The sequence below is a fragment of the Meleagris gallopavo genome, unplaced genomic scaffold (assembly GCF_000146605.3).
Source record: "Meleagris gallopavo isolate NT-WF06-2002-E0010 breed Aviagen turkey brand Nicholas breeding stock unplaced genomic scaffold, Turkey_5.1 ChrUn_random_7182001957915, whole genome shotgun sequence".
Taxonomy (NCBI): Eukaryota; Metazoa; Chordata; class Aves; order Galliformes; family Phasianidae; genus Meleagris; species Meleagris gallopavo.
Window position 1 is genome coordinate 16509 of NW_011217778.1, and position 26235 is coordinate 42743.

The 26235-nt window shown below is 35.1% G+C and overlaps 1 protein-coding gene across 1 annotated transcript in view; it reads right to left on the reverse strand.

Annotated features, from left to right (window-relative positions):
- The window catches only part of LOC100545464 (semaphorin-3A), a 51332-nt gene that overhangs the window by 15026 nt on the left and 10071 nt on the right, over positions 1-26235 (reverse strand). Inside the window, exons 2-6 of the mRNA XM_010728449.3 lie at positions 11533-11675; positions 10376-10490; positions 10206-10275; positions 8565-8709; positions 3509-3728 (exon numbers count right to left, since the gene is read on the reverse strand). Coding sequence (XP_010726751.1) covers positions 3509-3728; positions 8565-8709; positions 10206-10275; positions 10376-10490; positions 11533-11675 — 693 coding nt within the window. The remainder of the gene's footprint in view (positions 1-3508; positions 3729-8564; positions 8710-10205; positions 10276-10375; positions 10491-11532; positions 11676-26235) is intronic.

A 26235-nucleotide genomic window follows, 5' to 3' on the forward strand; every position in this document is an offset into this window, starting at 1 on the left:
TTCTAAAAAAAACCAAAAAAACAAAAAAACAAAACCACATTTTCTATTTAGGCAGCTGAATGTGCAAATTAAGCCAGTGAGATACTTGATAAGTTGTTTTGGAAGTGGTTTTCATTATGGTTACTGCCACAAATTGAATATATTTAATTCAAGAAGCAGTGAGAAGACTACAGAGGAAATGCAGTATGAACATCAAAACCAGAATGTTAAAGCACCATTTCTACAACAGATTAATGTAGAACAGATAATTTAATGTTAGTTACATTTGTAATGTTATGGATACATTCATTTCCTTAATTACCTTGATAATTTGATGGCTGTGGTTTTGAGGAAAATATATTGTATGGGTAAAAGAGAGAATTGTGCTTTAATACATATAGCAGTGTACTAATTTATCATGGCTGTATGCTCTGTTGGGTTACGGCTGTTCTCAGTTGCAATCCTTCAAATTCCATACTACAGAAATATAGTTTCATTTTTGAAAAAATAGCACAGCTGAAGTTGTGGACCTGAGTTGGCACTGAATAGACATAAGTTGTTGTTTCAAAAAAGAAGTCTATGTTTTAAGTGGATTCTGCAACAATTAAAGGCACTTAATGCTAGAGAAATCCTCTGAGGTCGAAGTTAATCTCTACAGCAACTCTGGTCAGGCCACAGGTACCAAAGTGGAGCTTTATCTCAGTTCCTGATCAAGTTTTACAGAGTAGTGTTTCAAAGAATTTCACACAAATGGAATCAACCTTCTCCTTTAGGATCAATAGGCTCTGCTGAGTAAGATAAGCTTACTCTTATTAATTTGCTTTACTGACAGATATATCTTGACTGTGCCAAATGATCCCACACATCAGACGCTCAGGATATGCACTAAGTGCATATCTTAAATCCTGTTTTTCTGATATAATTTCAAGCATTCCGATATGATTTTATTTCCTTTGTGAAACACTGGTACAATCACGGTGGGAAAGAAACTGCTTGGTTGAAGATTTCACCCACAGGAAAGGAAAATGTGACCATACTGGATGACTATTGATTATGTTATGTTCAATTATCATTAGTTGTTCAATGAAAAGAAAAATAAAATGAAAGTATTTCGTCAACATGCTGAAGTTCAGCAGCATGTGGGAATAATGTAGATTGCTGCCAAAGCATTGGAAAAATACAAAGAATGTAAGTATCTAATCTGATGGGAGAGACCTACATAGAAAAATTCCAGCCATATCCCAGAGAGCTTAACTCTGTTTTTGCCATAGTTTCAGGTCACCAAATACGAAATTGCACTGTGGCTAGGGTCCCTGATCTGTTTGGTTTGCTCTTTGCTTGGGGAAGATGCAATATGCACTGATTGTGTATCTGTTTCTGGTTTCAATTTGAGCAGCCAGTTCAGTTCAGCCCAGTGCAAATAAGACAGGGCCTTAGTTCTGCCTCTTTCATTTTGCCCCTGCATGGAGCATGCCCTTTACTCAGTCTGAAAACTGCAATAGGGTCAGTTTACTGAGAACATCCTTTGTACCTCAGCTCTAAGCATGGGCATTTTAATGCCTATTCTTGTCCCGTGAGAGTGAAGCCTGCTGGAAAAAGAGCAGCTTTGATGACCAAGAAGTAATAGCACTGTCACAAAGCTTTGTTTTTGGTGCAGAAATCGCTTTTGGTAAGTGCAAGTAATAACTTTTCAATATTTTTCTTAGAATTCTTGGATACAAATAGCAGCAGTTGGATAGGATCCAGAAGACTCGCTACACATCTGAACACTGGTAGTTTAGAGAACTAAGTGCCTAAATTCCCAACTCAAAGTTAAGAGCTAGATATTGAAGCTTCTTTACAGAGAGACCTTGCCTGGCTGATTTAGATAAGAATAGCCATACACAACCGTCCAAGAGTTATATCTCAGGTTTAAGTAAGTATTCCTGCACTGCCTGAAAACAGACAGGAACTTCTGCATAACTGCTTGTCTTAGTCTAATAGAGGTCTCTATGAGAATACAATGAACCTCTCTCTGCAAGTACTTATCTCTCATTTGCAGAAACCAAGACATCTTTCTTAGACAGAATGCCAATTCTTTGTGAGATAAATGCCACTTCTTGTGGTCAAGATGCAGACATAAATCAGCTCCTTATGTTTGTTTAGTGTCTTAGCTTTGATGTTGAAGGGCTTGTTTCCTCATGCCACAGCCAAAGGGAATATTGCCATTAATATTTCTGTGGGCTGAATCATGTCATAGCAGACTTGTTGAAAGGCACTGCCATTGTAGATTGCATTAAACCATTTAGAGTGTGATAGAAAAATGTAAGAATTATGTAAAATCATATGAAACTACTTTTCAGTGTTTTATGCAAGAACATATTGTGACACTGGTTTCTGATAATCAATTCATAGCTTTAAAGAGTGGAGCTCTTTCTGCAGAGCTGCACATCCTGTGATACATGTTCTGAATTGCTACACATACAGTGTGTTTAGTACACAAAGCTTCATCAGATCTCAGTTTTCTCATAATGTATTTCAGACATCAACATGAAAGAGACCTTGAGATTTACTGCTTTGGAAATCTGACTTCAGGTCTAGAGTATCAGAACTGTATGAAAATCAGAAATTGACTGTTATAAGACAGAGAGCCAGACAGATATTTTTTAAGCCAAAGCTGAAAAGAAAGAGTTGGCTTAAGGATTGTTTTGGTTTGAATTCATGATGTTAATGTCTAATTCTTAGCAATTATGTTCAATAAAACTTTGAAATACTTCTATTCAACATAACTGAAACATTATCCAATTAATGGAAAATTTTCACAGGTGAAGAAGGAGATCCACAAATATGAATCAGCAAAGGTCTATGGAAGCCACTGAAATTAAGCAAATGCACATCAGCTAGTTCCTGATTACTGTTATTTCTCATTACTACCTTTCTGGGAAAATTGTATTCTCTGAATACATATTTCTACTTTTGAAAAGTGCTCAAGTTGTATCATTCTATAAGGCTTTGGAAAGGATATCATGTTTCTATTTAAATACCACCTCCTCTTAAAACACTTTTTATGTGCCAGATATCTGCATCTTAGGTAAAATGATGTACTCCACTGTCTAAAGAACCGGGCATCTTAAAGCAATACTTAAATAGCACACAAGACATTTTTCTTACTTGGAAACATTCCTCATTCATTAATGTTTCTTATGATGTGCTTCAAAATGGGTACCTCAAAAACTCCATTTTAATATTAAATTATAATTAATAAGGCAAAATATTTCTAATAAAATTCCCTAATAAAACTAGTTGGAAAGAGTGGTTTGATCTTACTCCAGCTGGCAATGCTCCTAAGGAATTAAGCAACGCAGTCTGAACCTGTAACAAATGTATTTAACAAAGGCCTCCCCACACAGTTTTGAGTCTTGCCCCAGATTTTCATGGGTAAACACTGGAACATAATCCAGCATTCTGTCTTTCAAAATATGAAATTATATCTGATCTATGCTTTTGCAAGGCCTGAAGGAACACCCAGCATAGTTTCAAAACTTCTCACCTGTGCCGATGAACATAACATCATATTGACCATCTTCTGCATCTACTCGGTCTACTACTATCTGTGTGAACTGGTAATCTACATCCGTTTTAATCATGATTGGACGGTTGTTGATGGGGAATACTGGATTGTACATTGCTGGATGACTTCTTGCAAATGTTATAACTTCATCAGGAAGGTCCTTGGTGGAGTCAAAGCCGCCAAATGTTTTACTGGGACACTGAAAATAAAAAGGAAGCATTTTTCAGTTTAAAACTGAAGAATACTAAGATATGAAAATCCATTTTGTCATAGTCGTTCCAACATTTTCATTTTATAAATAAACATGACAAGGGATCTAATTGTCTCTTGACAGCAAGAGTTAATTTTGCCATTTAAGGTCTGTGATATGTGATTTTTTCTTTTTTCATTTTGGATTCAAAACAGTATAGTTAACGGAATATAAATGAACTTTACACATCATTTTCTTTTCCACTATCAGGTGTAAACAGATTTTTACTCATTTACTGATTTGTGTTAATCTCTATTTGGCAGAAGGAACAAATCCTGAATTTTCTAAAATTATTCAGTCTAAAACAAGCCATTTCAGAATTGGTTATCTATGCTATAGATAACTAATCGTTTTTGTCACTATTTAGTTTCAGAACATTCTTTTCTGAAGTTGATGGAAATCATTTCCTCTCTTAGAAATCATGCTCTCAAATTCTGAACTTTAAATTCCTGATTGTCTGCCTCAGCAAGCTTGTGTAATCCATGTAGTTATGATAAAATGGATCCTCTTCTCTCTACAGATATTCTTATTAGTGCAGTTAGCATAGGGTTTGACTAATCTGACTAAATGTGACATCAACAGTACATGTATTTATAAATGAGCTACACAGACTGGTTCCATTTATCGTAAATGGAGAGCATAGTTAAAATTTATTCCCACCTCATTTTCCCGTGGTAATACTTGAGGATGGTGGCTGATCACCACCACTCATCCCTGTCTCTTCTGTAAATTTGTAAGTATTTTATGTGTAATTAGAGGTTACTTCAAAGTAACCATTTAATAATGTGTTAGTATTGTTGAAAGGATGAAGAAAATGAGCCACAATTATATTACATCACTAATTTGAAGATACCCTGCAAACAACTTACTGTCTCCTACTGCTAATCTTTCCACAGATTTATATTTAAGATATATAAGACTTTGAAACCCCATTGACAATGGTTTTACTGAGTGCATGCACTTGAAATACAAACAGCAGATCTAGATACTTCAATATGTTCATATAGGATGTGTTTCAATTAAACTGAAAACCTAAAGGACAACCAGAATTCAGACCTTTCAGATGCTCACCAGAAGAAATCAATTGTTTTTACTATCACCTTGATCCAAATTATTAATAATTAATCAGAAATGAAATTAAAAAAATCAATGTTGTCAAAAAGAGTAGTTGTTATACTCAGCCAAGCGATGCTTCAAGCATATACATGTAAATTGTCCCTTTTTGGCATATTTATTAGAAAGCAAATTGCAGCATTCTATTCCAATACATGGTATGAAAGGAACACAGGATATTTTATTAACACATATGACAAAGACTAAGCAGAAAGTAGTTTAGTTATCTATTGAATTTCATCAACATTTGAGAGCTTTTTTATTATTATTATATGTTCTTTCTTTCTGCTGAAATATTACTGAAATAAAATTAGATATGCTCTTTATAATCATTGGCCAAACATTTGCCTGTCTGAAAAATTAAGTTTCAAATTCTACTCTTCAATTCTAAGTTTGCTTTACATCTTAATTAATATTCTAAATGCAATTCAGTGCTAATTACTCAGCTTAATTAGATAATGATTAATTGGATAATATATTGAAAGTGCTCTAAGGATAAAAATCACTACACAAGAACTAAGTATTGTTAACTGCAGCTGGGAAAAACAGTGAAAAAATCAGTAAATGAATATTCATTTCAATTTTAAATAAATCCAGTTCAGCTGTGTTTCAATTGATTGAATATTTACTTTCTGGCCCACTTTCTAACAAAGGATTTCACCAGCAGCAATCTTGACCAAGGTATATTTTATGCAGAAAAATCACATAAACCTAACATTAATGTCATAATTCTGTATGTTTAAATAAGATTCACCATTATGAGAGCCAGATTACTGCTCTTCTTTCGTGAGAATAAATAAGAAAACCTTTGTGACTTTATTTCTAAAGTACATTATCTACACTGAACATTAATTCCATCACACATAAGGAAACTAGCTCAAATGAAAAAAAATATATTTATTTGCTGTAATCCTTCTTTGCCAATAGAATGAAATGAACACAATCAATAGGTGATTTAGCCTCTTCAGAGTCCAGATTGCCTGCAGAGGAATCTCAGCCCACACAACATCTAAAGAGGAAAGTCATGTCTTGTTTATCTTAGAATCATAGAATCGTAGAATGATTTGGGTTGGAAGGTACCTTAACGATGATCTTGTGCTGGCCTTCCTGCCATGGGCAGGGACAGCTCCCACTAGACCATGTTGCTCAAAGCCACATCCAAACTGGCCTTGAACACCTCCGAGGCTGGAGATATCCACAATTTACTGAAGTTGTGGTCAGAAAACCAGGAGAAACAGAAAATACATGATCTTTGATGCTAATGACAAGATTGTCTTTTGATAGCAGTGAGTCTAACTAAAATTATTTATAAATACAATTGTCCTGATAAAGGTCGGAGAAATGAGATTGATCTTGGAATCAACTGAACTCTAGTATTTAGTATCAGTGTCCAGCTTCTGGTTTCCAATACATTGCCAGGCATTTTGATAAGGTAGAAAAGGTTGACTAGGTTATACCCAGACTGACTTATTAGAAAAACCAGAAGACTAAAGAAAAAGGCACATCTTAGTAGGAATCAAAACAGTTCCAAAACCAAAAGGGAAGATAGACTCTTGGACCATAAAGAAGAGAAGATTTGAGCTTTGCATATGAATTCACATAAAAGTAATATTAATTCATGAGATGATTTGGTATATATAAAAGTCTTCCTTCATCTACCAAATAATAGCAAAGATTAAATAGAAAATAACATTCTGTAGAGTTTAAAGAAAAAATCCTGGCAACTTCTGTGTTAAATATGAAGCTGATATAAAATTGTTTACAAAGTTTTCTACCTTTTCAAAGGAACCTTTCATTTTCTTTTTCTTTAGTCATAGTGGGCAAGTCACCAGATGCTCAGGAAGTTTTTTGGCACCTCACCTATGAAATTCCTCAGGTTATTCAGCACAGTTTAACTAAAGTGAGATCTGTAGCTGAAACACTCTAAGTAGCTCACGCATTGTTCCTCCCCCCCATTCGCTTTTTTCTTGGAAAAGGAAGCTGCAAATTTGACATTTAAATAAACCTAAAGAATCTTTATTCTCAACAGATGTTCAAAGGCATTGAAATTAAATTTAATTTTATCAGTTTAAGGAGAAAAAAAAAAGCAAAAAACACAACAACAAAAAACTCTTCAGTAAGACATCTCTCATTTCAAGTTCAGTTTTACTGTACTAATACAAGGTAATGATTTCAGTAACTACAAATAAAAACAAAGCAAAAAAAAACCCTCTTTTTCAAAATGTTAGACAACAGGTTTAGAATCACTATAGGAACTAGTGATCTCAGCCACTCTTTTATTAGCATCATTTACAGTATTACTGTAAATTACAATATTATAATACTGCATATTACAGTATTACTCTAGCTGTACACGATGTGACTGCAGGACTATGTAGAACTGGGGCATTACATTCACCTTTAGGTAAGAAAATTTTTTATAAGGAAATCTCAACATATCTACATGCTCTTGGTGAATACTAGTATAGACATTTTACAGTGAAATTGTAAGGATAAAATCCATTCTAAGAAATAAAACTTCTCTTATTCTGCAGAGCTTATCTTTTAACCCCGGAAAGAATTAGTAACCCCTTTAGCAGAAGGAATGACAAGTGCTAGGTATTCTAGCTGTCAGGGAGTCACTGTTTTCTTTTACTTAGGAAGTCATTTTCATTAGTCCAAGTGTATGTATTGTCTAAATGTTGGAAATCAGTTGAAGGATCAGGTTTGAAATAGCAATTTTAAAACATGCAAGACAAAAATAGAAGGCAGATTATTAAAAAAATAACAATAATTAAAAAAAAAAATCAAAGCTATTCCTGGATTGTTTTCTGCCAGAAGTAAATTTAAGAACTATTTTTAAGAAATTTTACAGACATATTTTTTTATTTCTACTCATACTTTCATGTATATTATATTTTATCTATAATAATGGTGTTCCAGAATTTAAATAGGTCAAACTGATTGATAGCAGCTAAGTAGCTATCCCAGTGTATCCCAGTGTACACAATTAATATTTTTCTCATAAATGCTCTATCTTTGTAGGTTACTGGCAACTTAGGGGCAGTGAAATATTTCTAGAACGTGATTACAGCAGTCTGGGTTTTAAATACGTATGACTTATATACACCAATATTTCAGTCATTCATTAAATGTAAAGAGAAGCACATAGAACATGGAATAAAAAGAAATTTCAGTGGAAGTTATGAAATTTTTGTTGTCTCCCTCATATCCATTTCAGAAATGTGTCTTACTTTACCACACTGAATGTTGCAAACAAGTTAATATTTCTTAATAGCTCTGTTTACTGTTCAGTCTCACCAAGAATGGTTCAGCCAGTATTTGGAACAAGCAGAAATTCCAAGGACAGAATAATGCAGAGTAATTTATTACACATTTGACTTTCAGCAAATTTCTGCAGCTATTGCTCAAGGTTATGTTGAAATTAATACAAATGCCAAAATGAAAGCCTAAATGAAACTAGATTACAGATATTGTGGCTTCATAATTTACTAGAAAACCAGTAAATTTTGGACCTAGAGGAATGGTTAACTTTCCCTTTCCCTTCTGCCACTCCATGTCATAATATTTTTCAGTTTTTACCTTGGTTCTCAGCTCAAGGACCGTGTAATCTGTAAAAATATTTTCCATACTTTTCTCTTTTTAGATTGCTAGATTTCTTAGGGTACTTACAGTTCCTGGCCGTGGATATGGAACTCGCCCTTGGTAGGGAACCCACTGGTAGTTTGGGCCATCTCGGTGGGCATAGGGGCCAAGAAATACTCTCCTCACATCAGTCATGCTGTACATACATACTGCTGATCCCTTGAATATATTACTAAAAATAAGGGGAGAAGAAATCAAATCAGATTCTTTATCAGTTAGATTAATCAACTGGCAAGCTGTGAGATAGTAGCTCATTGCTTTCTAGTCAGCATGTGCTAATTATCAAAACTCTGACTTGCTCTTGGAGCAATTTTAACTCACCTTTTGTGAAAGATAAGCAAAACTGATATGATCTCCCAGACACTGTGCTAAGCTGATGGCTGTTACTCCACTATTTAAAAACATATTGCTCCTACAAGGCCAAAGCCCCAATTATCGTGGCTGTCCAAATAGGTCTGTTCAGTTCTTTTATAAAATTCACATTTTTCAATTTGTTTTAGAAGTTGCTTTCGTCATTTGGGCAGTACACACGCAAACTTCAGTGTTGTTTCTTACCTTGAAATTTCTTACAGGAGACAGCAAGTACTTATAAATCTCTTTACTATGCCTGGATATCACTAGCAACATTCTTTCTGTTTAGAGACTAAAAGTTTTGTCCCTCACAGGTAAATCTGGTAATGCTCTCTGTTCCCAATACTGCAAACCTTCCCCAGGCTAAAGATACAAATGAAATTTTGTTCCTGATGAAAGCACAATTAAACCAAACCAGTCAAGTCACAGTTTACATGATTCAGTAACAGAACTTGCAAAATTTTTTAAACTTTTCAGATTTAAACAATACTTCTTACTAATACCTCCCTGAGAAGTCAGTTTCTCACACCACAGATTTCCTACATTATGCTTCCCCCAAACAATCTTACTGATGCTTATGTTATTTTTCAAGTTTGTGTGGCTACAAATCAAAGAATCAAAGAAACATAATGGTTGGGAGGGACCTCAGAAGATCAAGTCCAACCCCTCTGCTAAATCAAATTCCCTTCAATTAATTACACAGGAAAGCATGCAGGAAGGTTCTGAATATCTCCAAAGAAGAAGAATCCACAACTTCTCAGATCATATTGTTCCAGTGCTCTGTAAAGAAGTTTTTCCTCATGTTCACATGAAATTTCCTACATTATAGTTTGTACCTATTGCCCTTTGTCCTGTCACTGACACCACTGAAAAGGGCCACTTGAGTCTCATCATTTAGATGTTTATAAGTACTCCTCCCTCAGTCTTCACCAGACTGAAGAGCCCCAGGTTTCCCAGTCTGTCCTCAAGACAGATTCTCCAGGACCCTACTCAACTTTGTAGCCCTCCGTTCAACTCTCTCTAGAAGTTCCCCATCTTTCCTGAACTGAGGAGCCCAGTTCTGATCTCCACTATTAAAAGGGAGTACAACAGAAAGAACAGTTTGAGAAACTGGTAGTCTTTGCGTTACTTGCTTTAAAGCAATGATGTACATTACCCATAAGAAAAGAAACCTAATTCATTACTTCTTACTGCTACTGACATCTCAGTTCAAAGGTTAGAAAATTTTGCAGTCTTTAAAAGCATTTTTAACGAAGGGACCTCTTTAAAACAAGCAGCCATCATATTTCTATGCAAGTAAAATAATACATTCCGTACCTGGAAGTTGTAAACACTCCATACACTATTGGATTTTTAGGGTCCTTCGAGTTCATTAGGAACACGTCTTCTGTAAACAATAACAAGAGATGGAAAAGAAAAATGAGTGAAATTCTGTATGGACAATGCCAGAAAATGTTTTTATATTCAAAGCCATTTCTGACACTTACGTAATTCATCAAAGTGTGTGTCAATACCATTGGGTCCTGGCACAGAACAAATCAGACGTGCTTTGAGGAAAGTCGTCCATTTGTTAACAAGGCTCCTGTGTCCACCAAAGTCATTCTAATAACAAAAGTACTTTGCATTAATATCTTGTAACAATCTTTGTGTGAAGAACGAATAGCAGGCAGGGAAAATATACTAAACAATTGCAAGATACTGCCTATAGAAAACAGAGAAAATAATTCAACATTTACATATAAGAGCATTAGAATGTTGCCAATGACATTAATTCTAAATTACATTGATTTTACAATGTATCACTATATATTTCATAGTATCACTTTATAGTTCTTATTATTTTAAAAAAATTGTATATATATATATATGTTGTATATATACCAATGGAAAAATACAGGCAACTCCTAGGCTGCCATGCCTTGGTAAATCCTGTGGGGTTTTGTATTCCTAACCAAGTTACACAAAAGTAGATATACTACTTTCATGTGAACAAAATAGATCCCAGTACGGTGGGACCAGCTGCATAGCTGCAAAACTTCTGAGTAGAGGCACATCAAGGACCTCATAATTATGGAGGAAATGGTTTTCAAGGAGCTATTTATGGGTTGGAGGGATAAATTGAAATTCTGCCTATGGATTAGCATAGAATTTTACTATGAACATTCTACATGCCAAAGCTACAACGTTTTTGAATATAATTTAATTTGTAGAAATCTTTTTTAAAATCCTGTCAGAAAATATTTGGACATTTATCAGCGTGGATGGATGATTCAATCCTTAAGAGTCTTCTGGATTGTTGCCCATTTCTGCAGCTAAATTAAACAGTTATTATGTTAAATCTTCCTTTGCTTTTGTTTTAAGAGTTTTCATTGATATGGAAATGGAAAGGTATTAATATTTACTTAAAATTAAATTCTTCAAATGTTGTTGGCCTATCTAGAATTATTCCTTTTCTTATAACAGATTTTACCTTTTGCAGAAATATTCTGAACCTCAGAAAATGAATGTGATTTTTTTAAAAAAACTAAGTGACTATCAGTCTGGATGATCTCTGTCTCATTGTAGTGTCAGAGATAACACTGGATAGTTTACAGTCAAGAAAATTCTCAGAGTGCCTCATCACACAAAGAAGTTATCATTTTACCTTACAGATCTGTCCTATTCTAGCGTGAGTGGCTTTTCCAGTGTGCTCTCCATCAATTGCATTTTCACGGAAGAAGAAATAGATTTTGTCATCTTCTGGATTATCACTTTCAGGTATCAGATGAGCACTAATAAATCTGGGATCTGAAAGACAGTGTCATTATTCATGTTACTATTCCATGAATTAAATCACTTGCCTTCTTTACATGAACTGTGTGACTTTACTTTCCAAGAATCAATCTTTGCATCATATATCTGAATAAAGTACATCCTTACCTTTAGGAGGTGACAGGTGTTTATATTTCTCTTACCTCTAAAATATGGAAAAGTTTGCTACAGACATTTAATGATCAGACCTTAACCTTACCATTAGAGTAACTAAACATCTGTGGAATATCCTTAAAAATTGTGGTATAGTATGGCTTCCTAATTTTATGTATATATTACTGATATTTTTTGTTGTTTATTTGAATGTTTTGATTTTTGATCAATAACCAAAAAGAACAATATTGAATCAGTGTGATGTTCCTAACATATCAAAAAAAGTATTAATATCTTAATGTTCAAAAACTGAGATAAAAATACATCGACAAGTGAACATACATAAGATGTACACACTGATTAGTTATTTAAAAAGAAAAAAGTCAGCAGTTTTGGGAGAAAAGTTTATAGAACTCATAAAAGAAAATTCATACCAGTGGTGAATCTGGTTCATCACTGTACTTTACAGAGATACTTCAGCTGGTATCTTTCACTATATTTGGAAAAAAGAAGGCATATCCAACATCCAACAGATTTACCAATCTGTTTTATAGTCATTTTACATCATGCTGGGATAATTAAGTATGAATTATATTTAACTACTCAAAGAACCCTGTTTCTCTGTAAAATTATAAGCTATTTTAGCGTCATGCATTAACATCTTTTCAGTGTATGTTTATTGCCATATAATCATGGAAATAATGAACTTTATTTTGTTTTGCCAGTTTGCACTATCAGTCCAATGAACCTCATGCCTTAATAAGGATGGCAGTGTTTGTAAGCAACATATTTTATATATTTATATATATACAGGCATGTGTTTAGCTGTGTCTATTATACAATTAGGTCATACTTTTTCTTTTATATATTTGTATAATTACTGCACTGGAAATATCTTGAATGTTCAAGATGAGAGTCAGTTTAATTCCTACAGATAGCTTTAACAGCATTCTTTGTTGAATTCCCTGTTATGCCCAGGGAAGTTGCCCCACCCCTGGAGGTGCTCAAGGACAGACTGAATGGGGCCCTGAACTGTCTAGTGGCTGGCAATGCTGTCCATAGCAGAGGGTTGGAACTAGATCATCTTTGAGATCTCATCCAACTCAAGCCATTCTATGATTCTATGATTCATTTTTATTAATTCCAAAAATTCAATATGGATTTGATTGCTTCTAAGCAGTAAGTTGAAATTTTCATAGAACAATATGTGTCATAACCTTAGAATTTCACTCCTCTATGGTAATGCTCAGTTCACAGGTGATCATTTTAAATGTGAAGATAGGTCTGTTTTCCTCATAGTTTTCCTCATGGTTTTTCACCACATCATTCACCAAGAATAATTTAATTTGTCATTAGATTGCTTAGCTACCCAGTTGCATAAGGTCCTTTTGTAATTTGTCACAGACTTCCTTTGTCTCACTGTGCTGAATAACTTAGTATCGTGTGAAAACTTTCTCATCTTGCTGTTCAACCTCTTTTTCAGGTTATTTATGAACACACTGAACAACAGAGGCCACAGAACAGACCTCTGTGGAATTGCATCTATTACCTATTTTCTATTAAAATAAATACTTTTAGAAAATAAAAGCAACAAAAATCTGTAATCAGCTTAAACTCTGCATCCCACAAAGAAGAACTCAAGCTACTAAATTTCCTTTATTTATTTTTAGCTTACTTAGTGGTTTTCAGTTTGTGCTGATAAAAGACTTAAGATTAATTGAATCATTGTAATGTGGTTAATATCATGATTATTTTTCATGTGATCTATCACAAGAAACGTACATCTACATTCTGAAAATCTCTGGCAGCCTGAGGAAGGATTCATCAAAGAAAAAAGATACCCAGACATTGGTCTGGTTTACTGAATATGAAGAACTTCTGATCTGAACACACATGGTTACTTTTACAATCTTAAGGTCTTAGTGAAAGAGGTAAAGAACTACATTCAAACAAAACCCAAATGCATTCCCCAAATGTTTGAATGATTTGTCTCCAGCACAATGGGTTTTGTAAATCACAAGATATCAAATTCTAACATAAATCACTATGTTATCAGGCATCAAAATTCTAACTTTACACTGCCTTGCGATGAGCCCATGGGGAGTCCCATTTGAGTCAATGCTATTGCTGATATAGTAAGGGTTATATAAACTTGCCCTGGGTTAGCATATTATTATTATTTTCTTTCCGTCTCATAATTTTGCAAATGAAACTAGAACAGTAAGAAAGCCTAGTGTTACAGAAATACGAGAATTATAGAAATATTAAGAGATTGGAAATATGCATCTAGCAGAGTGGTAGCAGAAGAGAGGGGCTGTGAAGAAGGCAGATATAATTAAGGTCATATTCAGAAAATTTGTAAATATGCTTTGTAAATATTGCTTAGCAATGGTCATCTGGGAGGAATTCTGATTTTCAGTTATTGATTAGTAATCCTAACTACATCTTTGAAAATAGAATGCTCATACAGCCACATATTAGAACATATCTATAGTACATCATGGAATATTTTCGGTGTTTCTTGTGTTTCTTACTGTGCAAACCTCAAGCTGCATTTCCATCCAGTTAAATCAATATGTTTTAGTCAATAAAAGAATGGTTCTTCATGTAATACAATCTTTGTTCTTGTTACTTAGTTTTTTGTTTGTTTGTTCTTTTTTTTTCCCTCTTCCATATTACATCTTGTGCCTATGTAAAGAACCAAATAAAGGGAGAACAGGCTATAGTGTTCTGATTATAAATATATATATAAACATAGATTAACTTCTGTTCAGAATGAATATAATGATCATATAAGAAATGTCATGATTGTGCATGTATATGTTTTTAGAGGGGATTTAGTAGGTTCTTCAGCTGAGACATAGGGTGGTGTAAGCTAGTGATCTGTAGCATGCTCTCTACTGTTTCACTGGCTGAGGATCTGCTTGATCTGCCTAAGGCTTGATGCATACTGGCATTTAACTCTAGGTCTTCAGACCATGCTTACAATTGTTTAGGGCCACGATGAATCAATCAGCCAGATAGCTGGCAGTCACGCAATGTAGTACTCTCCATGGATTGTGTAGTGTTTTTGAATTGCTCTCCTTTAATGAAAGGAAGGGAGATGTCCACAGATGAGAGACTTATGCTTGACTCTCCTAATTGCTCAACCACGCAGCAGAAGAAAGAATGTTATCCATGAGGGTATATGTTCAAATATCGAGACTGCGTGTCCTTACATTGCAAAATTAAACAAGTTCAGTATCAGGAGCTCCCCGTGGGATTTTTAAAATGGTCCTGTCAGGGCTGACCTATTTCATACATTCAACATAGCTACCTAAGAAGTACTGGAATAAACTTCAAGCAAGTTTTATTGAATAGAAAGTGGGACTTTGATCCAAAACCACTGATGACAATTGCAAACTCAGTGCACTGAAGGTGTTGTGGATAAATAGGATGACTTCAAATTTTTGTTCATGAACTGTAAGATATTTTGAGACTCTAAAACTGCCTAAAATCAGTGGAACTCTCAGAAAAGCCATCAAAATATTTCAACGTGTTCTTGCTTAAAATGATTGTCCTATTGGCTAGAAGTCCAGAAGGCATGTTTTGTTAAAATGGATTTAAGAAATAATTTGACAGCAAATAATTTGCAGTGACTCATTGCTTTAAAAAACACATAACCATATAATGTGGAAGAGTGCTTTAAAAAATAGCATACATCAAACAAACATGTCTGAAACATGTTTAAGCATGATCAAAGGAGAAACAAAGCTGTGGCATAAACATGATCAAAATAAAATTGCAGCTAAAAGCACGTCTCTGATCTTGTAGCCAATGTGAACAAGCTAAAAATAAAAACTTGTATTTTGATTTAAAGCAATCAGCATCAAGAAGCAGAATATTAAAGCACACACCTTTCTCAGCCTCCTTTAACCAAATGTCCTGACTGTGGAGCTATTTCTCAGCTCCCACATGACACCTTCCAGCGCCACTTTTTCTGTGCCCTTTTGCAATTACCAGTTCTGCAGACATTTCATTGGCAGCAGCCCATTAAACTGTCCTTCATGAAAAATCTGGCTCTTTATGAAAACGACACCTTGGTCCAGCTGCCTCTATGATTTATAAGCCATTGTTTGCTTAGTTAAGTAATGAAAATGTGTTTTGCTTGTTTCAGCACTTTGGGTTCAGAAAAAGCTAAAGAAAATAGAATTGCATCTGTTCTTTTATAAATGTTACTCTTCAGCAGCAACAATAATACAGACACACACACACCAATAGGAAGAAACAACAAAAATCAGAAATTGGATTGCTAATAGAATTGTATTAGCATTTTAATGAAGATATATAAACTGGGAGGCATAGAAATTGCTTTTAACTGTCAAGATTGAGCCAGCTGAGGGAACAGAAGCTCAGGTCATCTCATCATCATTTGGCAGGAACAAAAGGTCAGTTCTCTCAGGAAATGTTTTGTGAAGAGTTTGAACTGGATGCCCCTATTATTGTATAGTTATGGTCAAAATGACTAATTTACCAGTTCGCAGCAAGAAACTAGGGAAATTTTATGCTCAGTAAAATTGAAATTGCTATAACTTCATGAAAATTACTCGAGGGTGACTAGGACCTGGAGGAGAAAAACAGTTCTAGGGAGTCTGAAATTAAAAATTTAACAAAAAAAAAAAAAAGACATTTACTCAGGACTTCATAAATAGTTACAGTGCCTCTCCACTGAGACCCAGCAAAGTCAGAGAAGCAAACATTGTCCTGATCTTGAAATACAATATGAAAGACAATATGATCTTGAAATCATAGCAAGCTCCACTACCCACAGAGAGGAGGACTTATAGCATCAGTCACAGATGTGCTTAACAGAGCCATGGGTAAGTTCATCAGAGGACAAAGCTTTTGATATATGTTGATGAGAGAACTAAATTGCTTTGAGGTTTTAGTCACTCAACTGTAGTATACAAAACACTAAAGCAACCAAAGCTCTTCTTCCAAAGTCTGCTCATTTTAATTCTTCTACTTTCACATATCTCTTGCAAGCAACAAGTCAGGCAAACACAGCTGAGATTCACAGTTTAGAACAAAGTTCCTCAACAGTGGTGCTGGCATCAGACCACATCCTCAAAGTGGGAATGCTCTCTGCACAACAGATAACTTCAGGCTGCTATGGAGCTAATAGTAGAGCTTTGTGGTAACTTGCATTCAGATGCTGACACGGAAGATAGAAGCAGGGAGAGACCACAGAGCAGATGTGATTTAAATGCACTATTCCCAAAGCCATGGGCAGGTGGAAGTGGCACTCCGATCATCCATGACTGAGATTATACCTTCTTCTACAGGGTAAGAAACACTATAGTTACTCATTGGTGTTGCAATACAAATTCTCAAATCAGAAAGTTTTAAAGGTTCATAGCATTTATCAAGCCAGACTGATAGCTAAGAACTATCAGTCTTCTAACTGATGCTATTACCTGTAATAGATTTGGATGCCTTCCTCATATCTGTTTTGTTGTTGTTGTTGTTGTTGTTTTAATAAAAAAATCCAAAAACACTACCTAGTGGAAATACTTATGATGACACAGTTGGAATATCGTATGGGCTAAGAAGTTAAAGGTTGAGTTAAGGCTTCCTGCAATTTCAATTTATTTACTTATTTATTTATTTATTATGAAACAAGATATAGACAAAAGCTATCTAAAATGTGCACATAATAAACAAACAAACAAATAAATAAATAACTATGCAAGATGCTTTTACTTATGCAAATTCAGCACCAGGAATCTTGTCCTTATGGTTTCTCACTGTTTTGACTGTGAGTGTCACCACTGCTATTGTGTCAAGTGAATTCAATAAGACCGCAGTTTTAATATAGGGTACTTAGCATCTCCATGTTGTATAAATGAGGCCCTGAGTACCAGCCAAGGCTTAAATCACCAGCCAGTGCTACTACTCTGAAATCTACATATAATATTTCTTGTGACTAATATTTTAGCTTATACAAGATGGAGGAATAAGAAAATATTGAACTCTGATGCAATAATCAGTTTCTGAAGCCTTTGTTCTAAAGAGACAACAATGGTTTTGAATCCCTGGAATGGTTAATTATATGGTGAAGAAAAGTGAATGCAAAAGTTCAGTAAAATTATAGCCTAATTCTCAACATAAATTAGATTTCTCACAAAACAATGGTTATGATCTACCCACCCTATTTAATTTAAAATAGGTGATTATTATCTCCTTACAGAACAGCAACCAAAATTAACACCTCTTTTCCATTGCTGACTATGTATTGAGGTGTTATATATCTGTCAACACCGTTAATTTTAAACTGTTGTAGTTGTCCCCTACAGAAAATAATTGGGAAACTGAGAAAACTACTGTCCTTCACAGAACAGAAAGATTTGCAGCATATTGTTTTCATGTACAAATAATTTCATCTGACTTTTCTGCATCTCCTAGCTTCTCTGTTGAAAAAATAAGTTAGACGATGTAAGAAGAGAAAATGATGAGATTTTCAGCTAAAAACTTGTTTCTTCCCTCTCAGTCATTTTTCTTTTCTTAACGTTGATACTTGGAAATTAAAATACTGGAAAGCCTGTGTCTTAACTGTGTAACCTCCATCTTCAGAACTCTGGCTTAGTGACAATAACTATAGTCTTTATGTAAAGAAATAATATATTTAAGGAGGAAATGGAGCAAGGAGACAATGAAGGAAAAAGATTTTTCTAATTTGAGTGTCACACACTTTGGCAATCAAAGTATTGCAATGGCTCTGCCTTTTGTAAAATCTGAGGATTCACTGGTAGAGCACAAGTCACTGTGGATGCCCGAGCAGTTTATGGTAGATGATCCAAACTGAAGACAACAAACCTGTTTCATTGCACTCATTACTTTCTCAGGCCTTCTTAAATATTGCAAGATATGTGATTAAGTCTTGATGAAAAAATCTTTCTCTTCATAACTTAGAAATCAGAAATTGCAGGAAAATGTTCTGAGGGCTGAGGGAGCATGCTGCTGCATTATCAGCCCAGCTCCTAGCACAGGATGATGCAAGAGCCAAGTCGTAGAATCATAGAATCATTTGAGTTAGAAAGGACACTTAAAGATCAGCTGGCCAGCTCCCTTGCAATGAATAGGGACACCTACAGCTAGTTCAGGATGTTCAGAGCTCTATCCAGTTTGACCTTGAATGTCTCCAAAGGACAGGGAATCCACCACATGTCTGGGCAACCTCTTCCAACGCTTCACCACCCTTAATGTAAAAAACTTTTTCATTATATCCAACATAAATCTTCTTCTTTTCCTTTGAAACTAATTTCCCTTGTTCTGTCACAGCAGACCCTACTAATGAGTCTGTTCTCTTCTTTTTTATAGCCATCCTTCAGATACTGAAAAGCCAGTCTCAGGTCTCCCCAGAACCTTCTCCAGGCTGAACAGCCCTAGCTCTCTCAGACTGTCATAGGGGAGGGTTTCATCCCTTGGATCATTTCTGTGACCCTCCTCTGATGTTCACCCTGATTCTATGTGAGGAATAGCTGGGAATTAACAAGGCAATCACATTTCACTGAAGGGAAAGCCATCATCAGCACAACTGGCAAAGCATGAAACCTTAAACTGAGCAACAGAAACTTGACAAGTATGTCTTTAGCCTCTGTATATCTCCTTGGGCTTAAACTCTTAAAATGTCAGCTCTGCACACTGCTCTACTCTGCTGCCAGCAGCACCATTCATCCACATATATATTTATTTATTTTTCTGCCTACATCTTGGACCCCTATGGGTTGACATGGCCCCTATGTCAAAAATAATCTATTTTCGAAATAGGAAGAAAACATCCAGAATTTGTACTGCCAGGTTCAATTTGAAGTGTGAGAAAGGGATCTTATAACTATAAAAACAATCTCTTCCCAGACATCATTTCAAAAAACTAGACAGGACTCTGCCATCATCTCCTCTCACAGTGAGGGAGAATCAGTCATCAGGAAATGATCCTCAGCCTGAGCCAGTTCTGAACCAGTAATCCAGCAGAGAATGTTCCTGTAGCCATTTCCTACCTTTCCAATCTCCTACAATTTGATTTCTTAGTTAAATTCTTTAGATGTGACCACAGAACTAAGGTCATTTTTGTCAAACTATGAAAAAGATTTTGTTTTTATAACTAACTTTCACAGCTAGTGCAAAGCAACTTGCCATAAAATCCTTTAACGTAAGATTAATGAGGGATGGCAGCAAAGACTGGAAGAAGGACTGGGTGAATGGCTGTTTTTAATTGATCTGTCAGTGCAGCATAGCAATGTGAAATGCAGCAAGGCGTTTGCAAGCGGAAGCAAAACCCCTCACACAATCTGAGGTATTCAGTGTGATAACATCACTTATGACAACCTTTTTCAGTAGTCATGTGAGAAAAATAAGTGATTCCAGTTTAGCTTCAGTCAACATAAGGAATTAACAGCATGTATACTGAAGTAATGTACTAATTTATCAATGACATGAAACTTAGATCTATTATCAAAGTAAAGGAACAACAAACAAAAACAACAAATGAACAAATAAGACAAAATATTTGATAGTTCATGTGTGCTTAAAACTGTTGAAATAGCAAGGATGTGCAAAGTTACCACTTCCACTCTTTGTAAAAAAGCTGTTCTCTTCAAATTCTGTTTGATTGGTACGTACTTTCGTCCTTTTATTCAATAAAAGTAAACTCTCTCTTCTTTTTTTTTTTTTGTTTTAATTCCTGATTGCATTTCAGAAATATTTGATGCAATCACTGTAATTTGTAAGAATGAAAACCTTCTTGGTGAGAAATTGTATCCGTCTCACAATTTCGGTATTTTTAAATGCAGTGAGGGAAGAATTGCAGCACACATGTTTGTGATACATAAACAGCAGGGAGAAGAATTAGCAGGAAGCTTAGCAAAAGTATTTAAATAGTAATAAAAGAATGAAATGTAGGAAAAGATATTCAGTAATGAACAGGAAACTGTGGAATATGTTTAAGCAACAGTTTCTACCAGTAGAGGTCTAGCAAAAAAAAAACCTAAAAAAACACTGAAGTGCAAAAGTATGTCAAATATGGAGCAGAACTGAGTATTAGCAATGACAAGCCATTTTACAGCCTTGAGATGATTCACTAGTTCATGGAAAACAGTTTTGCACCTTTCCCTCTCATGAAGCTTTTTCTGCCATTAGCATCAGCTCCTTCCGAGAAGCAGAAGAATAGGAAACAGGGGTTGAAGGAATGAGTGATGAGAGCTGTGCACCGTGACTGAGCTTTCACAGCGTGTAAAACACTATCACAGAAATCAGGAAATACAAAATACAACAAACAAACAACAACAACAACAACAACAAAAAAAAAACAACCTAAAATATTTTTGTTTACTAGTTTGTTCATTTGGTTGGTTATTTGTATGTGGCTTGGGAATTACCACTATGCTTTTAAGACCTGTAATGATGTGTAAAATGCAGATAGTGGCAGTTCTACTGGATGTACTACCACAATACTGAGCCATCACTTCCATACATGAGAAGAATACTGGTAATTATGAACAAGGTCTCCTATATTTTCTTCCCTTTTTTCAATCATATTTGGAACTTATAATTTTTTCTAAGATGCAAACATGGGTTTTTATATCTATGTTCCTACATTTGTAACGGACGCTACAAACCATTGGTTTTAATACATGCTTGTACAGATCCATATGAGTTTTGAAGCTTATCTATCAGATGTATAAGCCACCTGTCTTATTGTAAGAGTCACTGAAAGCACATGAGAAACCAAGAATTCATGAATTTGACAAAAGACAGTTCCCTCCGTTTCCTTCAGCATAACATAGGTATTGATGATTATCTGTTATTATTTGTCTGCTTTCCTCAGTTTTGTATGTCCTGTTCAATGCATAAAATTAATAAGAGACACCCAGTTGTCTGCTGCAAACATTACATTTATCCATTGTTCAAATTCCCAGTCTTAAAAAACTTACTATTTTTTGTTGTGGGCACTATGAAACTTGAATTCTGCATCTCATGCCTTTATTCTACATTGCCTTCTGCTCACAAAGAGCTGTCAGTTTTCAGCATTTAAAAAGAATTGTTTGTTTTACTTTTCTTATTGGTAACTCATGTTATCTCCAGGAAAAATCCCTCGCAAATTTAATACCCAGTGTTTTCTACCTACTTTTCTTTCAAGTTCCAGAGTTTAAGAAGTCTGAATTGTAACTACAGTTTCTGTGCATGAGCACTTCCCTCTGCACAAATACTTCATGTCTGCAGAGGGCCTAGTTTAATCTCATTGCCATCAATGGAACACTAAATATTTATCAGGCAACTTGAATTTTACTGAAATAGCAATAAAATAATAAACACCTATTTTCAGATATATGGCTATGTTTACAGATAACATATTGCAACTGAATGTTTTCAAATATTTCATAAGGGCAAAATGTGAAACATGGTTTTTAAAATAACTTTTTTTTTCTATTTTTCTGAACATCAATCTGAAAAAAAGATCCTGGTCCCTGAAAGTTTGTCTGGTTTCTTCTTTATCTAATTTATCTAATAAAACCATTCTGCAAATCTTCCTGCATTTATCTGAACAGAAATCTTTACATACCAACAGGAAAGGAAATGTATACATATAAACATATGTTAAAAATATTTTTTCCATAATGCAGGAAACTAATAAAAATATGGGGAAGCTTTTAATAGCCCAGGAAAATCAAATTTTGCTTGATAGTATAAAGGAAACAGTAGTTTCAAAGTTTTAGAGTATAACAATGTTAAAACTTGATAATACTACAGGAAATCTCATCTTTCTAACACATGAAGTATTCAGCTTATAGTGATATAGATTTTAGTACTGAGACAAAAAGTGTTCAAGAAGATGGAGTCCATTTTTGTTGGCTTAGTCTCAGGCAGGCTTTTGGATAGTGAAACTTCCAGAGAACAGTGTTGCTTTTAAGATTCTTAACCACAGTGCTATCACATTTCAATAACACAGTCCTTTTTTTGTTTACTAGAACATTCAGTTTTTTTGAGTGTTAGTTATTAGCTGGCAGATTGCTTTTTAGAACTCCACACTTTTTTCTTCTTTTTTTCTTTTTTATTGCATAGCATGCAAAATGACATACCTTACATGCTTGTTAGAGAATGAAATCTAATAGACAGCTATCCAGCAAGTGCGTATTGATATACAACCATGTAATCCTATAAATGAGCAAGGGATGGGTACATTTGACACCACTTTGAAACCTAAAAGCTAGATGCTGAAGCCTGAGTTAAGTAATATATGATTCTCTACAGCTGACTATGAAAAATCCAATTTAGCATTGCTGTAAAATAGGCTATTCATGATATACTGCTCTGACAAAAAAATTAGACATCAAATGAGAATCCATTTGTCAAGTCTTTTCTTTCTGATCTGTCCATCATTCATTCTGTGAATGAGGAATTTGGGTCTGCTTTGTTTATTTTATTTATTTGTTCAAATAAATGCTACCTTTACAAGTGAAAAAATAGTATTCCATTTGTCTCGCACATTTCTTCTTCTCCCCTCCTTTTCTCTCTTCCTTACACCACTGTCATGAATAAGGCTGTAAGGGCTAAATTATGTGATGGTGACATCTGTTCCACCCTTTTGTTTCACAGGTGTTGCCTGGTGGAACCTGGAGAGGAACCCAGTGAAGTGGTTTAAGCAGAACTGGAACGGAATCTGTCCTGGACACACTGGGCTTGCAGGGCTAAGCAAAGAAAAATTGCTAAAAGCTGTTGTATCAATTAAAATACTGAAAAAAAGATGAAAACTGATCTGCTGGGAAATTACATGCCAAACTGAAATATACAGTTTTGTAACCAGGTGCTTTTGCTGCTCTTCTATCGACAGGTTATAAAAATATCAAAATGTCTTACAATTACAGCACAGAAGGGTCTTCAAAATGTAAAATTTGATCCATGGTAGTATTTAGCAAATAATTAAAATCTGCAATGAATTAACAAATTTGAATTTAATTACAACAGATCCTTCAGCTACATTTCTCAATCTTGCATGCTCTGTGTCTGTCTGATCACAAAGTATTAGGCCGTGTCCTGCTCTAGTACAGTCAGTAGCTGTAAATGCTAAATACAGTAGAAAAATATATCCTTGAGAATTGAGCTTAATATTAGCCTTGATGTTCTTCGCTAGTGTGACTTTTGAATTGTGTTCTTGAATTATCTGAATGTATTATCATTTTAAAATATCTTGATGTTTCCACTTTGCTGTAAAAATAGTATTTTAACACAAGACAGTACTTAGCAATCTAGTACCAGCCATCAGTTTGATATCAGCCATGACATTATTTAATTTTCAGAATCACAGAGGTTAAAGCTCATTGAACTATAAACAGTTGGAAACATGGAGTGTAATCCCAAGGCACAGCTCTGCACAAGCTGTAATTTAAATCATATTGCATGCTAAGCTGAAAAGGCAGTGCAGGTCCCAGAGGGCATGAATAAATCTGCAGTCACTGATTTGCCACACACATTTGTGCTGGGATACAGTAACTGTGCAAATGTGATGTCTTCCTTTAGTGCAGAGGACCTGTCATCTACTGAGATTTGTAATTAAATAACCCAAAGAACAAAAGCAATTACTTAACCTTACAAGCATTCAGACTGGAATTTACACAGTTTCATGAACAAAGAGAAGGGGAAGTTGTGGAGACAGAGAGAAAGGGAGGCTTTGAGTCTGCAACATAATTCAGATGTGTCTAATTCTAGTTGAGGTTTTAATGTATAGACCAGGTATTCAAATACCTGACTTACTTTGAACTATGAATTCCTTCATCACAAATTCCACTCTGAAGTGGATGTTTGCCCATTTAAGGAGCCAATTATGTTACTGCTGGCCACATGCCACATCAGGTGCTGGCTTTGAGCAATCAGTTGTGTTAATTGCAAGCAACACTGAATGCCTTTCGGGACAAGAAATTCACGGTTCAGGAATGTTAGTGTAAAGGAGTTCAACCCATTATTAAGAACAAATCACCAAGTCTATGTGAGCTGCAAAGTAAAACTCGTGATTTTATGGAATGGAGGAAAGAGGTTGGAACAGACTCAGGTGTTGTGTCCTCTTACAAAATCATAGAATCATTGAATCTTGTGAGCTGGAAAGGACTCTTTAAGGTCATCTAATCCAACTCCAATTCAATGAACAGGGAAATCTACAGCTAGATCTGGTTACTCAGAGCTGATCCAGTCTGACCTTGAACATCTCCAAGGACAGAGCTTCCACCATTTGCTCTGCTAAATGTGCAGGGCAGCTCAGTTACTTGATGGATTTGTGGTGGAGCCCTTCAGCTTCTCAGCCCAGCTTCTTTGTTCTCTCTTTGATTACTTCTATTATGTTTTCTGAACTAGACAAACAGAGCCAAGATACTGGTAGAAGAGAATATTGCATCATAAATATGGTGTCCTCCGTATGTACTGGCATTTACCTTTTTTATTTTCATACTGGGAAAATAATTTAAAAAATGTACATTTTTACAATGATGTAGAGAAATAATTCTAAAAACATTAAAAACAGCAAATGACAAATTAATTTTAAGAAGCAGATTTGTATAAAAATAGACACTGAAGAAGTAAGGTATATTGTGAATGACATGAACTGAGCAATGCATTGAGCAGAAATTAGTAGATTTTTCTTGGATGCAGTGTGGATATTTTACTTTATTATCAGCTAAATATTTGGACTGTGGCATTTTTGTAGTATCTAACTTTTGTCTCTGTACTTGAATAACACATTTTAACTAGTCTGTCTATTCACAGGAGTTGATTTCTGATATGCCTGCTTCTGAGTTGCAGAACCAGCACAATTTAAAAGAAACCTGCCCAAACACAGGAGGTGATGAATGGGAGCCTTAGGTAGAATCAGTGGAGATAAAGAGAGTTTATATGTGGCAGGGATGGGGGAAAGTCTGCAGGTGTCTAGAAATAGTATGGAGGCTCAGGAAGTGTTTCTAATAGACTTTAAAGGCTCAATCCCCAAACTCCAACAAGATTGTATAAAGAAAACTTCTCAAAACAAAGCCATCTTATTTCTCCTTTTAACACAGTCTCTGCCAAACACTTTGGTCTGAAGCTGTGAATTTCATTAAACTCAATGCAACTTGCTTAGTGCTCTCCATTCTTGTATGGCTGAAATCTCTAATTCTCCACCCCCCGCAGCAGCTAGCGTGCTCCAGTCACATCACACTTAACCTTTGCCTTGGCTTCTCAAAAAAGAATTTGTTTCACTCTATTCACGGCTTCAACAGTTTGGCAAACTGCACTTGAGTGCCGCACTGGGCCTTTATATTGAACACACTAATCTGATTGTTTTTCCACTCTACAAACTTTGGGTCAACAATCAAGCTGCTGCCAGAAACTAATTAATTTGCAAACAGGCCCCATTTTCACAGGGGGAGAGCTTTTGAAACCT